General features: G+C 33.6%; 2 protein-coding genes across 2 annotated transcripts; one reads left to right on the forward strand and one right to left on the reverse strand.

Annotated features, from left to right (window-relative positions):
• Window positions 1-1,139: 1,139 nt before the first annotated feature.
• Window positions 1,140-15,655, reverse strand: LOC111505895 (hatching enzyme 1.2). Its single transcript, XM_023160786.2, has 4 exons — window positions 15,210-15,655; window positions 8,950-9,191; window positions 6,186-6,319; window positions 1,140-1,626 (listed from the first exon to the last, which is right to left on the reverse strand). Exons 1-4 carry the CDS (start codon window positions 15,602-15,604, stop codon window positions 1,411-1,413), a joined length of 987 nt encoding a protein of 328 aa, XP_023016554.2. The 5' UTR covers window positions 15,605-15,655; the 3' UTR covers window positions 1,140-1,410.
• On the forward strand, window positions 9,546-11,124 carry LOC141480544 (uncharacterized). Its single transcript, XM_074170666.1, has 3 exons — window positions 9,546-10,120; window positions 10,180-10,401; window positions 10,459-11,124. The coding sequence occupies exons 1-3, from the start codon at window positions 9,950-9,952 to the stop codon at window positions 10,966-10,968; spliced, it is 903 nt and encodes a 300-aa protein (XP_074026767.1). The 5' UTR covers window positions 9,546-9,949; the 3' UTR covers window positions 10,969-11,124.
• Window positions 15,656-16,139: the final 484 nt, after the last annotated feature.

The raw sequence follows: 16,139 nt of genomic DNA on the forward strand, positions 1-16,139 counted from the left end.
ATAATATACTCTTATTTTATATGTTTTCTTGTATTAATGCTTGTATTGTAGTTGGCTGATAGAACGGGATTACGGAGAATGAGAATGCTGAATTATGTTTCAATGATATATCATGATTTTAATATGATATCATCGAAGTGTCCGTAAAATGTTTATTATTTGAAATCTGGCAACACTGTTCGCAAATTTCATTCTAAACCATGTGCGATGGTCCCTCGTCATAAAATATGCATGAGAAGTTGTGGATAACTTCACACTAATTAAACAGAAGAGATCCGATTCTGCATCATGACAACGCCAGTCTACACATTTCACAAATCGCCGTCCAAAAATAAAACGAATTAAACATCGAAGTTCTGCCTCACCCACCATACTCCCCAGACTTTGCGCCAAATGACTACTATATTTTCAAACACCGATAACTTTCTCACATGTAGACCCTTCGCCAATTAGGACCAGGCAAAAAGTGCCTTCTTCAACTTCATCGAATCTCAAGAACCGAATGTTTATGCTGATTGAATTAAAACGTGCAAAACTTTCGAAACAACGTAATATTTGAAAAAAAGAATGTGCATATTTCGCACATCTTTTTAAGTTAGTTACTTCATTCCGTTCTTAGGAAGCTTCACACGTTTTTTTTTTGAGTAATGATAGAAAAGTAGAAAGCCAAAAAGTTTATTTCTCTCTCTCAATTGGAGAAATATGAAAAAACTATTGATATTTAATTTTTTTAAACACAAATTATCATGTACCTTTTTATTGTTACCATTAATTTAGTTACACGACCCTCCAATATTTAACACAGAATCTCACATGAAAAAATCCATTGATACCAAACAAGGAGATTTCACATAAATGTGTTTTATTTATTCTTGGGTTTGTTGTGCTATTTACAGATAACTGATTGAGATGCTGGGTGTCATATTATATTTCATAAACATCGCATTGAATAAATTATTCAATTTCTATTTATCTATCTAATTTTTCGACAAAACTGAAAAATGATAAATAGGAAATAAATATTTAAAACCTTGAATATACCAATTCATTTTATTCGAAGTTAAAACATATATTTTAAATAATACAAACACACATAAATAAATAAATAAACACATAATTATTCCAAATACATCATCCACTGTTATTGTTTGGGTTTGTTATGTTATTCGCAGATAACTGTTTGAGATGCTGGGCGTCATTTATTATTTCATAGGCATTGCATTGAATAAATAATTTAATTTCTATTCATCTATCAAATTTTTCGAGAAAACAGTAAAATTATAAATAGGAAATAAATATTTGAAAACTTGAATATACACATTCATTTGATTTAAAGTTAAACATATATATTTTGAGTAATACAAACCCGCATAAATAAATAAATAAATATTCGAAATACATAATTCATACTTATTTTTTGTTTATGAATAATGCTAATAAACCGTTTGCTGCCTGAAGGAGTGGATTGGTTTCCTCTTTTGAATTATTATTTTCCACATTTGCACTTGGGCGATTCACTGTAACTTGAGCTGTTTTTTCTGGGCAGTTGTACATAGCGTTAATTTTCGTTATGTCACCTTTACTAAAACCATCTCTTTGACCCATCTTTTCAACTTTTTTCGGATCCTGAAAACATTTATTTCATTAGCACACGCGTATCAATACATTCAAATCATAAAACAAATTTTTATTTTGTTTTTCAATTGTTGCATACCTACTCCAAGAAATAAATATCCCAGGAAAAATTAGAAATGTAAAACTGCACAAGATCAAAACCTCTTCGATCTTTGATAAAATAATGAAAAAATATAGAAAGTTACACTGAATTCCAGTTGAAATGAGCCATCCTGAATAAGTAATACACGTCATTGACGTTGACATCAACTTTAGTTTTCAGAGGGAGACATTTCTTCGTAAAAATCAGCCCCTTCTCCGGAATATACTTCTGGATACCCTGATTAATCACGTCAAATAATGGATTCTACACAATTTGCCGCTCTGCAGATGACATCTTGCAGAGCGGCAAATTTGTGAACACACTGTGCGATAGAGTGCAGGATGGGCTCAAATTAATGGAAACATGGTGTAAGGAACACTCACTGTCGATCAATCCTAAGAAGACTGAGATGGTCCTTTTCACCAGGAAAAGAAGTTTATCGGGCTTTAAACCTCCCGAAATCTTTAAAAGCAAACTAAACTTCTCTGAAGAGGTGAAATACCTTGGTACTATCCTCGACAGGAAGCTAACATGGAACTCTCACCTACCGAGTAGAGCAAAAAGAACATATGTGGCTTATGAGCAATGTCGGAGGTCAGTGGGGCGCGCATGGGGGTCTTTCACCTCGTGTGGTCACCTGGATCTACACTGCAATAATAAGACCTATGTTAACGTACGGAGCCATTGCATGGGGACCGAAAGTTCTACAAGCAACGGCCATCCAAAAATTATATCAAATACAACGACTAGCTTGTTTAAACATCACAGGTACTACAAATGCAATACGCATATATACAGACGGCTCAAAAACCAAAGAAGGCTCAGGATGAGGAATGTACTCCAGATCACTAAGCGTAAGGTTTAAGTAGGGAATGGGAAAAAATATCAGCGTGGTCCAAACAGAACTGTCCGGTATCTCAATCACCACAAGGGAATTTCTGGCAAAAACATAACAATCTGCACTGACAGTAGACAAGCCCTACCGTGTTACCTCAGGGCTAGTACTAGAGTGCCACCAAAATTTAGCCAAAGCCTCGGTAGATAATAACATTATCCTGAGGTTGGTTAAAGGGTCACAACGAGAGTAAAGGTAATCGCATTGCCGACTCTTTAGCCAAGGAAGAGGTTGGACTAATAATTTTAGGACCCAGTGGCACCGACAGCCTGATGACTTCGACAATTGCGGAACTAGCCAAATGTTACACCCATGCTCAATCCATAAGAGATGGGATTGAATGAAAGGATGCAATATTGCCAAGATTACTCTGAGCGACCCTGGGAAGCTGGCGCCGAAGAAATATCTAGCGATGACCAGGAAAAATCTAAGCTTAACAGTAGGATTTCTGACTGGCCACTGTCAACTAAGGAAACACCTCCTTAATATGGGGCTAGTGGACACACCTCTATGCAGGATGTGTGAACAGGAAGATGAGACTGTCAGGCATGTCTTGTGCGAGTGCCCGGAGTTATCGTCAATCAGAGAGTGTGTGTTCGGTGAGTCTTGGCCTACACCTGCCGATATAAAGATGTCTTGTAGTGACCTGTACACCTTCCTGGAAAGGACAGGATGGACGATGACCTAGAAGGACAACTCCTCGGGAGGATGTACAATGGTCACATGTGGCCTAAGTGCTGTGAACTTACCCTCACCCTCCCTACTCTACAGATAGAGAGGGAATCCACCCCATAACTATCTTCGTATCAAAAATTTCAAAAGGGAATAATAGTCCAGTGATACCTTATTTGAAAGGTCTTTCAATTGCCTATACAATTTTGTAACCGTTTTGCCATTACATCATAAGCAATGTCAGATTGTATTCAATTTCGAACTAGAAAGGAAAACTAAAGAGGTAAATTAACCTAATCAAATATTCAAAGTGAGCTTCATCCACTTTCATATCATTGTATAAGGAAGCTTCTGTTTCCTGTCTCTGAAGAATATCAGAAACCATAGGAAAAAAGTCGACTTGTACTAAACAAAATGAGAAGGTGTCCCATCTGATTGAAAAACTACGGCATTTCGCATTGGAGAATTTAACTGGATGGCTTTGTTGATACTAGGCAAAACTTGATTATACGGCAAATGGAAATATCCTTTACCATTTGGATTTGCTTCCAAATATCGTTTCAATGTCAAACATTTTATAGATTTGGATACAGAACTGAAAGACCTTTCAAATAAGATGTCATTCGATTATTTCCATTTGAAATTTTTCACTTGAGAGTTGCTCGGGGCGGTAGTGGCTGATACATTGAATTGTGCTCCCAAATGAAATGCCCTGCTTCACGATTTTTTTAAATTTTCAGTATAAACAGACTTATTCAGGGTGGTTCATTTTAATTGAAATGCCCTGTATAATACGATACTAAACAAGTGACGATACAATAACCGACTTATCTGAAAACAAAGATATTTCAAACCCAAAGATTACACAAACATAATATACTCGAATGTTTTATGTAATATGTTTACGTTTGTGTTATTTATTGGCGAATTTCGGAGTCGGGTAGTAACAGAAGATGTTTGGTGTATGGATAACTTTCTCATCAGTAGAGTCTTATTGATAATTGCGTTAAAAATGGCAGGAGGCAGGAAATAGAACTCTAGAAATTGTTAAGCGAATCAAAAACTTCAGTTTGATCAAATTTGCTTGGAAAAACTTGATAATTGAAGTTCGACTTCGTGGGAGATGTTAGGCAAATTGAAATGAAAAAATATATCTTGGTACGTTGGCGGTTATTTTGTTACTGCGTAGCATATATTTGCAAATACACTTCTGTTGTAATGACATGGCCTTAAAAACGGTTTGGTGCTGGGAAAAAACTTCACTAATATTCATTACTACACCAAAGGTTATAAACAGTGCATCACAAGTACATATATAACATGTCATTATCAAATATTGAACTAAAGTTTTTTTGTGGACGAAAATTAGTTTATTATCGACCTTTTTTTGTATTTTCACCTTCCACAATCTGAAAAATATAATGGAGAACTTTATACAGGTGTAGAAAGGGCAAACTTTTTAGTTTACCCAGATAAGTTACTACATAAAATCAAACTATTTTTCACAAAGAAAATAGCTAAGAAATAATACAATACTTATCTTAACTTATCTCCGTCTTTAGAAATAAACAAAATTCAAATATAGGTATATGCAGTTATTCCTTTGTGGATTGCTGATTTTTTATAACTTCTTCGATAGATATCAAAAGAGCAATCAGCAAAAGAATAACTTCATATATATATTTGAATTTTGTTCATTTCTGAAGACAAAAACAAATTTTGGACTCTGAAACGTTTTGATAAGTGTTGCAAAATTCCTTAGCTCGTTTCTTGATAGGCAAAATTATTGAATACATTTTTCTCTGTGAAAAATACTTTGATTTTACCCAGTAAATTATCGGGGTAAACTAAAAAGTTTACCCTTTCTACACCTGTATAAAGTTCTCCATTATAATTATCATATTTTTCATATTGTGGGTGGTGAAAATACCCAAAAAGGTCGATAAAAATGGCATCATCATACTACACGTTTCAATAAAATATCCTTGGTAGTCTAACATAACTGGCGTACTTCATATTTTTATTTCTTTTTCAATTGTTATTAGTTGACTTTTTTGGATGATAATAATATAAAATATATTTTCACTTTTTGTTGCATTTTCTACATGTATTGTCGGCTCGGATAGGTTAGAGTAGCTTCTACTGTTATAAGTAATACATTGAATTCTTCATTTTTGTGGGATGTGATCGCGTAGTCCGATAATTCAGTTGCTAATTGAAAATTTTACGAATGTATTTAACAATCATATCAATCAAAATGAAGAACATATGATGTATCACAAATTTTTATCTCCATAGTGAAATTTTCAATAAAACAAAATATGACATGTAACCTAACCTAGCCAATAAATGTAATTTTTGCAACAAATATTAAAATAATATTTATCTTGAGTAGTTTTACACGGATAAGTAAGTAATCTATAAAAAATATATAACTCTAGACATGTCAGGCTACCAAGCGTAGGTTTTAGACGTTAACAAAATAATCGCAAAACTCCCCAGGCTGTCGATTCCATGAAAATAACGTAATGTTCCTCATCCCCCATAATCACCATCACTTCTTAGGTGGATGAAGGCCGATAGTTTTGAAAACGATGATTTTTCTGAGAACTAAGTACAATACACCTAATGAAAATGTGAATGCAAAAGAATAAAAAATGTAGGTAAGTAGATACATGGTTATAAAGGGAGAAAATTGGAAGTTGGAAATCTCTCAGGAGGAAAAAATGGAAAACAAAAATTTCATCCAAATTCACAAAAACGAATAATGGAAAATATTAAAGCATATTTAATCGAAGAGGGAAAAATGTATATTGGATATTCATGTTTATGTATATATTGAATATTTAACCCGAACTAAAATTAATCAGCTTCTCGAATCCAATAGATAAGTTCACTCACCTTTGGTTCAATAGTTGGTCGTCCATTAATAGAAAATGCTGTATTGGAATAATGCATAACTGATCTGAAATCATAAGGTATTCCGTAGCCTTGTGCGGTACCCTTCTCAGCTTTATTAAAATTCCCTTCATGACCTGAAAGATAAGTTTTAATTACAAGGTTATGTAGATAATATTTCGAGAAATATAACGCCGATACACTTTCGCGTTTGATTCACGAAAATGTTCAGAATATATTCAAAGTAATAAAACATTAAATAATTCTACTGATAAACACACTTTATATTTTTTAAATTTGCTTTCCAATCCAATAAATAGCTTGGATAAAGGCACGTGGTATATATTTTTAAAAGGAGTTTCAATTCTCCTTTCTGTGGTAGGTGCCCTAATTTATTATTTCGAACAATCAAAGGATGAAATAGGGGAGTATATGTGCAGGGAAGATGGTGAAACTGTTGAAATCAAAAGTTGCCTCGAGAAGAGGCAAGAATTTAACGAACTGTTACAAACACACTAACTCATTACTTGATAAACATTAGTAACAATAACCTTGGTAATAATAACACAATTCTCACAATAAATTTCGTTTTTCTACATGGTAGCTTCATCAGTTGGACTGGCACCAGTCAAAACTCGTCCCAAACAAAATTTATTGTGAAAATTATATGATTATTTTCATGAATATCAAACGGTTATTAGATCTATACTAACCTAAACCAACTCTGTTACACCAGCAACGCAAAGTACATAAATCGCATTTAGAAAATGCCAAAATTAGGTACTTTTTAGGTGCTTTTTAGGTACCGAAGTAAAAAATTAGGTGCTCTGTAACTTACACCGCAACTCAATACTCAAAGTTACGTTGCTAGCATTATGTGATGCTGAGTTCTTACAGAACTTCCTCGACAAGTAAGGGTATGAGAATAAAGTGCTAATTAGGTGCTCATTAGGTATTTATAATAAATCTAGATTCCATAATTCATATGTGGCTTATGGACCCGATAACCATCATGGACCCGATAACCACCATTTTTTCCGTTAACCTACCCGGCTACCGACCAGCGATAGCTGGTTAACGGAAAAAACATATTTTAAACATTTCTTTTTTTAATGGTGGTTATCGGGTCCACGGTGGTTATTGGATCCACGGTGGTTATCGTGTTCATAAGCCCCATATGAATTATGGAATCTAGATTTACTATAAATATCTAGTGAGTACCTAATTAGCACTTTATTCTCATACCCTTACTTATCGAGGAACGTACAGTGAGAACTCAGTCCATCAGTCACAGTGGTTTTCCATAATGCCCCATAGGCATTATGGAATCTAGGTTTACTATTATTTATCTAGTGAGCACCTAATTAGCACTTTATTTTCTTGTCCTTATTCATTAAATAACGTACTATAAAAACTCAGTACATCAGTCATGGTGGTTTTCAGGTCCATGAGCCCCATAGGCGTTAAACAATCTAGTTTTACTATGAATATATAGTGAGCACTTAATTAGCACTTTATTTTGATTATCTATGTATTAGTTTACGAGTCTCTTAAGACTTTATTGCATATTGTTATTTTTTTTTCCCAAATCAGGTATCTCGAATTTTTTTTTCGCTTATTCGTGGTCGTTTTCATCTTAATTTCCTGCAAGCACCTAATTAACACTTTATTACCACGCTTAGTTTATACCTGATAGAGCATTCGTCCTCGTTTTCAAGAGACCTGATTCTTAGATCTGTTGTTTAGCGAAACTGGAAGCTTTTGTTTATTTTTTGTTTAAGAAAGCTACTAAGGAGAATATATAGAGGAAAGAGGGAGGACGGTATTTAGGAAAGGAGAAATAACAAAGAACTATTCGAAATTTATGGACAATCGGATATCATAAAGATAATCAAGGCTCAAAGGATTCGATGATTAGCACATACTTTTTTCAAGATGCAAGTATGATAAAAGAAGTTGTGAACAAGGAGCCACTCGACAACAGAGGAAGGGAAAGGTCAAGAGTCACGTGGAAACAATAAGTTGAGGAAGAATCCACAACAAATGGATGTGCTGGAAAATGGACAGAGGTGGCACGAAATATAAAGACATATAGAAAAATAGTAGATCAATAATAATAGGGCCAATAAACCTGTTATGGTATATATCTAGGTATGAATCGGTGCCACATGATCTTCTAACAATTTTCACTAAACGAAGACACAATGCAAAAACTATAAATCATAACTTAAAAAGCATTTCTCATAGTCTAGGCATATTCTAATTATTTCTCTAATTTTCAACGAATATAATTATTCGGAACTTCTGGCTAACAAATAATATCCTCCTTAACATGATGAAAATGTTCCTCGAAACTGTCTACGTAGAAAATAAAATTGATTTGTTTTATGAAAATGAAAAAAATCATGATTTTTTGTAACTGATACTATTCGAAAAAAATGGTTTTGTGTAATTCAGCGGACAAAATATCATATTTCCTCCTTTTTGAACAATATACTGCTATTTATAAATAAATAGCAGTATATTAAAAATATTATATTTTCTTAATCTACTGGTGGAGGACGCATAATAATTTGAGTATGAAAAAGTTGTTCAAAATAACATTTTCAGTTGGTACTCGTAGGGCGAATCACTTTGAATGTCGCCGCTCGAGTTATTATTTTTTACCCTACTTCACTTTCGCTCAAATAGCTCAAAGGCGGTATTACTCTAAATACAATTTGCTGTTAAATATCTGATAGTTATTGTTTGTAACATATTTACTTACCGCTTTTAATATTTCCCCAAACAATTGTTACATAGTCGTCTCTTTCATATCGATTTTGTTCATGCAAAAAACCAGCAGCATGCATTAGCTCATGTACAGGGGTTCCAATTTTTGTTGTGCACGAGGGACTTTGGAGATTCAAAAGTTGTCGTCCACCGATCCTACCAACACTAGACCAACATCCTGTGCGATCATTCGTTATAGAGATGTAGTCTTCGTCAGTTGATACTTTAGGTCTGAAACTAAAGAAGGGCATAATATGAGATTACCAGATAAAAACATTTTGTAAGTCAAAGCGTAATCACATAATATAGATATGTATGTAGAAATTTAAACAAACTTTCATGGTTTGAAATCATATTTGAGGAGAAATTAGAATACAATACAAGTACAAGTAGCTCCTTGGATAGAAAGCAGTATAAATGCTGCTATATGTATACTGCTAAAGCTGCTCTAGATATACTGTTATATCTTTTTTGTTGCTACCTTTTGTCACAGCAATGATAACGCAATAGTTGTTAAGACAAAAAATAGGTAGTGTTTTTCAAGCCGATAGGTGTAAAAAACTGCAACGAAAGATACTGATCAAGTAGTAAAATGAATAGTGACGGCTTGACATGTGCAACTATCGGCATGCAAGGTAAAAGAAAATTGTTATTTATGTATCAAGGGAATTAGGAGGGCCTTAATTACCGATGGCAAAGTTTGCGTCCCGAGGGCCTCTGGCCCGAGGGACAGCAATTGCCTGAGGTTATTAAGGCTCATTAATTCCCGTGGTACATAGATAATTTTATTTCTGACCGATTTCAATAAAATTTTGTTCATTTTTGAAACAGAAAAATGTACCAATTCATTACCTTCCCGGTATATTTGAATCAGGTACCGTTGATTATAGTAGAGTTTTCTTGTTGCTAGGTTGTTGCTATGTTACTTGTTTATAAACAGAACTTTGTTATCAAGCTGTGTTTGCGGTGAAAACGTGTTTTCTACCCCAAATATAATGGAGGATATTTTGAAAGAAGCTGAACAAGCAAGAGAATCATTAATTCCATCGAAAAGTGAAGCCGTATACCAAAAAGAATACAAGATATATCTGGACTGGCTGACACGGAAAAATGTTATGCCAAAAGATGTCACTGAAACTGTATTTCTGGCATATTTTCAAGAACTGGTAAGGAATTTTCTATGTTTTTCGGTAGATTTGGTAGTAATTGTGTTTATTCGTTTCAGTCAGAAACGTATAGTCCGAATTCTTTATGGACTAAATGCTCAATGCTAAAATCGATGGTGACTATACATGAGAAACGAGATATCACCAAGTTCAATGAACTACAGGCTTTTTTGAAACGGAAGAGTAAGAGTTATAAGCCGAAAAAGTCTGCTGTTTTATCTCCTAAAGATGTTATCAGATTCCTAAAGGACGCTCCTAATGATATTCATTTATTGCATAAGGTAATTTTTTTCTTATTTTCCTTTTTGTGTGTATTTATTTCCTTTTTTTTGTTATAGGTTGTTTTGATTATGGGTTATTTTGGAGGATGCAGAAGTCAGGAACTTTTGAATATGAAGATATCGGATATAGAGGACCGGGATTCCGTTATGGTAGTGAACGTACCGGAAAGTAAAACTGGTGTATCGAAGAAATTTACAGTTGTGGATGAAAATGAGTTCTCCGCTTTGCCTTTATTAAGACTTTATATGTCTTTGCGTCCTAAAGGTATTGAACGATTTTTTTTGAGCTTCCGACAAAATAAATGTACATCTCAGCCAATTGGAAAAAACATGTTTGGGAAAATCCCCAGCAAAATCGCAATGTATTTAGGATTGCCAAACTCATCTTCCTATACGGGACATTGCCTTCGTCGCACTTCTGCTACTGATCTAGCCAATGCAGGAGCAACTATGACTAACTTAAAAAGACACGGAGGTTGGAAAAGTTCCACGGTGGCGGAGGGGTATTTGGAGGATAGCATCGAATTGAGAAATAAAACGGCGCGTATGTTGTCTACTTTGTCATGAGAAGAGGCAGGTACCTCGACTGTAGTGAACAGAAGCTCCAGCCATACAAAAGAAGAAATTGTTTCCAGTGGCGGAAGTAATTTTCAGGGAATATTTCAAAATTGTACATTTATTATTTGTAATGACGTGAATAAATAAAATATGGTTCAGTTTTCATTTCTATTTATTTTTACTTGTGAAAGGTAGAGGGAATTATAAAATCTATAATGTCCCAAGGGAGTTATGACCGTCTTTATTGATAGCGTAACTATGACGGTATAAGCTTATAATATCCCGGTCAGAAATAAAATTATAATTGTACCTCATTCAGAATTGGCCATACTAATTTCAAAATGTTTTCACTGGAGGGAGATAGACCATCAGTATGTGACCCAGTATTTCTGTTAGAAAGAATGTACAAGATATATTTAAGGCAAGCTGCATATAACGACTACAAAAAACAATTTTGAAATCTCACGTAATAATAATAATAATAATACTTTATTTTCTTAATAGCATGTAGAAACATCTTAATAGATGAAATGTGGAACCTCTGGTGTGAAATGAATCTGTTGAAAACACTTTTCACAATCTCAGTCATCTCCTGATGATGCTAACTTAGTTAGCAAATCGCGCGTCGAGAGACACAGTTTTCATTATCCTCACGTACTATATCTAATAAAGTTATGTTTATCTAAACTAAATTGGGACTAAAAATGAATGAATAAATTAATCAAAATCATGAAGAACATGAGCTCGGTGGAAAAATAGTTCAAAAATATATAACGAGGATGAATGACAGATCCAGAAGACGTTTAATACGAGGTCTATTGAAGAAATAAGGTGAATTTTAATTTTTCAAAAAATATTCATTTATTCATCAATTTCTATCTCGTCCCGTTCAAAGTAGCCGCCTTCAGATATAATACACTCTTGTCAGCGTTTCCAATCCTCGAAGGAGTTCTGATATACTTTTTTTGGTATGTCCTTGAGCTTTCTCAGCTATTCAGTTTGAATCTCCTTAATAATTGCAAGACGCCGTCCTATTATGGGTTACTTCAATCTCGGGAATATGAAAAAGTCGCAGGGGGGTAAATCTGATGAGTACGGTGTCTGAAGCATGATAACGGTGTGTTGTTTTTGGCTAAAAACTACGAACAAGCAATGCCGAGTAAGCAGGTCCATAATCGAATTGTTTTTCCACAATACCGGACATTTTTTTTCGTATTGCTTCTCGCAAGCGGCGCATAAATTCAAGATAATACTCTTCATTGCCCGTACCACCATGTGACAAGAACTCCTGATGTACTACGTCAGCACGGTAATCGGAGAAAACACTGAGCAAATCCTTGACATTTCATCGAACTTGGCGTGCTTTTTTAGTTTTGGCTCTCCTGGGCTCTACCAAAGGGACGATTGGACTTTGGTTACGATGTCATAACCATGTACCCATGATTCGTTACCAGCTATTACCTTTTTGAGCAAATCTGGATCGCTGTTGACGTCATTCAACAAATCCTGAGCGATGCTCATATGACGGTTTTTTGGTCAAAGTTCAGTAATTTTAGAACGAACTTCGCTGCTACATGCCTCATGCCAAAAATTTACGAAAAAATTGCATTTCAAGTGTTGTTGAGCACTCAATTCCATTATTTACACAAAATTTGGTGCAAATTCTCTGACCCATTTTTTCTACGGCAGAAAATCGCCGAATACGTAAAACACTTCTAAGTTTGATGCCTCTCGCCAACAAACCAAGCATGATAAACATCTGAAACTGTGAACATATGTTCAAGATGAATGTATCAACATAAAAAAATTGCTAATCGAATATAGGTACGCATTCCGTGAAATTTGAACATTCACCTTATTTTTTGAAGAGACCTCGTATATGTAATTATTTTAATACACTGAACCGTTACGTCCATTACTTGGTGAAAATCAATAACACCATTGAAGCGCATAAAATGAAAATGAAGTTTATATTGTGAAGATTTTTAATTATTATCATGAATCCCTACTTCCTTATAAATGCGAATGTGAGTTTGTTTGTTACGGTTTCACACGAAAACTACTCAATCGATCATCATGAAATTTTGTACACATGTTCTTGGAGGCATTAGAAGTAACATATAAAAATATTTTTTATGTAAGATAAAAAATTATTTATTTTTGTTACAGTGATACGGAAGCGCAGAAGGGCCACATATTTTTATTATTTGTTTCTTGGAAATTACGACTTTGAATCTCGAAATTTCGACTTTAATCTCAAAATTTCGACTTTAATCTCGAAATTTCGACTTTTATCTCGAAATTTCGACTTTAATCTCGTAGTTTCGAAATTACGACTTCAAACTCGAAATTTCGAGATTAAAGTCGAAATTTTGAGAATAAAGTCGAAATTTCGAGATGAAAGTCGAAATTTTGAGATTAAAGTCGAAATTTCGAGATTGAAGTCGAAATTTTGAGTTTAAAGTCGAAATTACGAGTTTAAAGTCGTAATTTCGAGATTCAAAGTCATAATTTCCAAGAAACAAATAATAAAAATATGTGGCCCTTCTGTACGGAAGCGCAGAAGGGCCACATATTTTTATTATTTGTTTCTTGGAAATTACGACTTTGAATCTCGAAATTTCGACTTTTATCTCGAAATTTCGACTTTTATCTCGAAATTTCGACTTTAATCTCAAAATTTCGACATTTATCTCGAAATTTCGACTGTAATCTCGTAATTTCGAAATTATGACTTCAAACTCGAAATTTCGACTTTAATCTCAAAATTTCGTCTATCTCGAAATTTCGACTTTTATCTCGAAATTTCGACTTCGAGATGAAAGTCGAAATTTTGAGATTAAAGTCGAAATTTGGAGATAAAAGTCGAAATTTCGAGATTCAAAGTCGTAATTTCCAAGAAACAAATGATAAAAATATGTGGCCCTTCTGCGCTTCCGTACTTCTGCGCTTCCGTAAAGTGAAATATAATTTAACATTTGTTGTTGCAATTCAATGAAGCATATTTTAAATTTTCGAAACTTCATCGTATGTAATAATTTTTAAAAATTGATAATCCCAGCCAAGCATTAAAATATAGTTCTCATATTGATTCATTTCTATTGTACTGACACTTATTTAATGACATAAATACGAGCGAAGCCGCAGGTAAAAGCTAGTAATATTATATGCAAGCTTCTACATTCTAAGAAAATGTAAAAATTAAAGATCTCTGAAAATTCTTTTGAGGTGATAAAGGATATTTAGAAGTTAGGTATTTTGAAAAGATGAGATTTCCTTTAACAAACTTTATATTTTGTTTCAAATCAACATTTCAGTCTCTAAACAAATTCGTTTTCAGATGTACGATTTTTGTGACGGACTAATTTCTTTGGATTATTATTTTCGTTTAGTTTTCAAACGATAAAATGGGATTTCTTTCAATGTAAATTCAAAACAAAAACTGCCTAGTAATGTTGCAAAGCACGGGATCCCAAACAGAACCGAAATCTGCTCAAACAATAATCGCTTCTATTAGATAATCGCTTCTATTAGACAGGGACCGGGTTCACAGTGGATGTTTCCTTTTATTTATTTCTTTGTTAAAAATTACAGTTAGAATTTTATCATTTCTATATGTACAGTGACAGGAAACATGTCTGGGGGAAGAACTCGTTACAGATTAAAATTTTTGTTGATGATCATTATTAACCTGAAATATAATACTTATAGGTATATATATATATATATATATATAGGTACAATTATTCACTTGGCCTAGATTATGTAGGAAAAACGAAGTATATATAAATAATTACAGAAAAATTAAAGTTTATTTCATCACATCGTTGTGATATTTGTCATACATTTTTTTTAAAAGTAACGTTTAAAATTCATCGACTGTGTAGCAATTGTTTTCAATAAGTACCTTTCTCACTCTCGATTTTAAAATGTTCAATGTTATTTACTTGGCCGTATACTACCATTCTTTATTCAGAAATATATAGTTATATATTCTTATTTTGATTTTTTTTTCTTCCTAGACATAGTACTAGTGGTTTATAAAATCGCAACACGTGTTTCGCTATACAATAACTGTTTAGTATAAACACGCCTGAGGAAGCATTTGTATGATGAAACACGTGTTACAGTTTTGTGAATTCTTCAGTGAAAATTTCACGGTGAAGTGTTACTTGAAGGTGTTTCAAATTTGAAAAAAATTGATCAATTATAAGAAAAGTGTTTACTGAGCTAGAATAAAAAAATCTTACCTGACGCAGGTGTATTTTTTATACAGATTCATCGCTCTCGTAATCATGTTCAAACCATCTGATGGGAAGACGCCAGATATTTCATATGGTATTACCCCATTTTTCCAACGGAACGCCTCACTCACCAAACCGTTTCTGGACTTGGCTGGAATAAGGATATCTCCTTCCAGATACATTTCATACTCCTCTGGATTTTGTTCGCTTGTTACGTTCCAAGATTCTAATCTTTTTCCAGCTTCCGGATCAGGTTCTCTGTATGCATTTTCCCCGAAGATTGGTAGTTGTATAGCGTAATTATCCACACTATTATCGCTTTCCTCTAGTGGAAAACAAGATAATAAATTTGTAAAAATGAAAAACACCATTGTAAATAATGTGGAAGCAAAAATCGTCATATTTGCGTGTTTCTTCGAAAGAGTTCGGTGTCAGTACTAACCAAAGTACCATTTTGTAGGAAGTTTAAATAGCGATATTATGTATTCAGAACAGATTCGTCATAAATTATTGTGCCTTCAAAAAGCTTTTTTTGTAATCTTAAATATCATGTAATTTCGTATTTAAATATACTAATTTTAAAGATACGGCGAAATTTTATTATCTGCAAACAGAAAAGGCCCTTGAATTCACAATTTGTTGATTTGTTGAAAAATATATTCCTAGAGAAAGCACTTTAATTGTATTTAATTAGGTGAGTAACCGAAAAGATAAATATTTTAATAGAACTTACATATACAGGTGGAAATGTTTGATGAGGCCTTCCGGACTTCATTATTTGTTAATGATATCAAATATGTTTGCATTTTAATTCCAAATCATATTCAGATCTGTTATGTATGTTCGATATTAATTTGAACATCAAACAAACATACATTTAAATAGGAAATAATAATACACAGCTTCAATTCGAACTTACTATATTGACGGCCAAAT

Source organism: Leptinotarsa decemlineata, unplaced genomic scaffold (genome assembly GCF_025532065.1).
Source record: "Leptinotarsa decemlineata unplaced genomic scaffold, Ldec_3_MD MMD2_P_RNA_scaffold_9, whole genome shotgun sequence".
Classification (NCBI taxonomy): domain Eukaryota; kingdom Metazoa; phylum Arthropoda; class Insecta; order Coleoptera; family Chrysomelidae; genus Leptinotarsa; species Leptinotarsa decemlineata.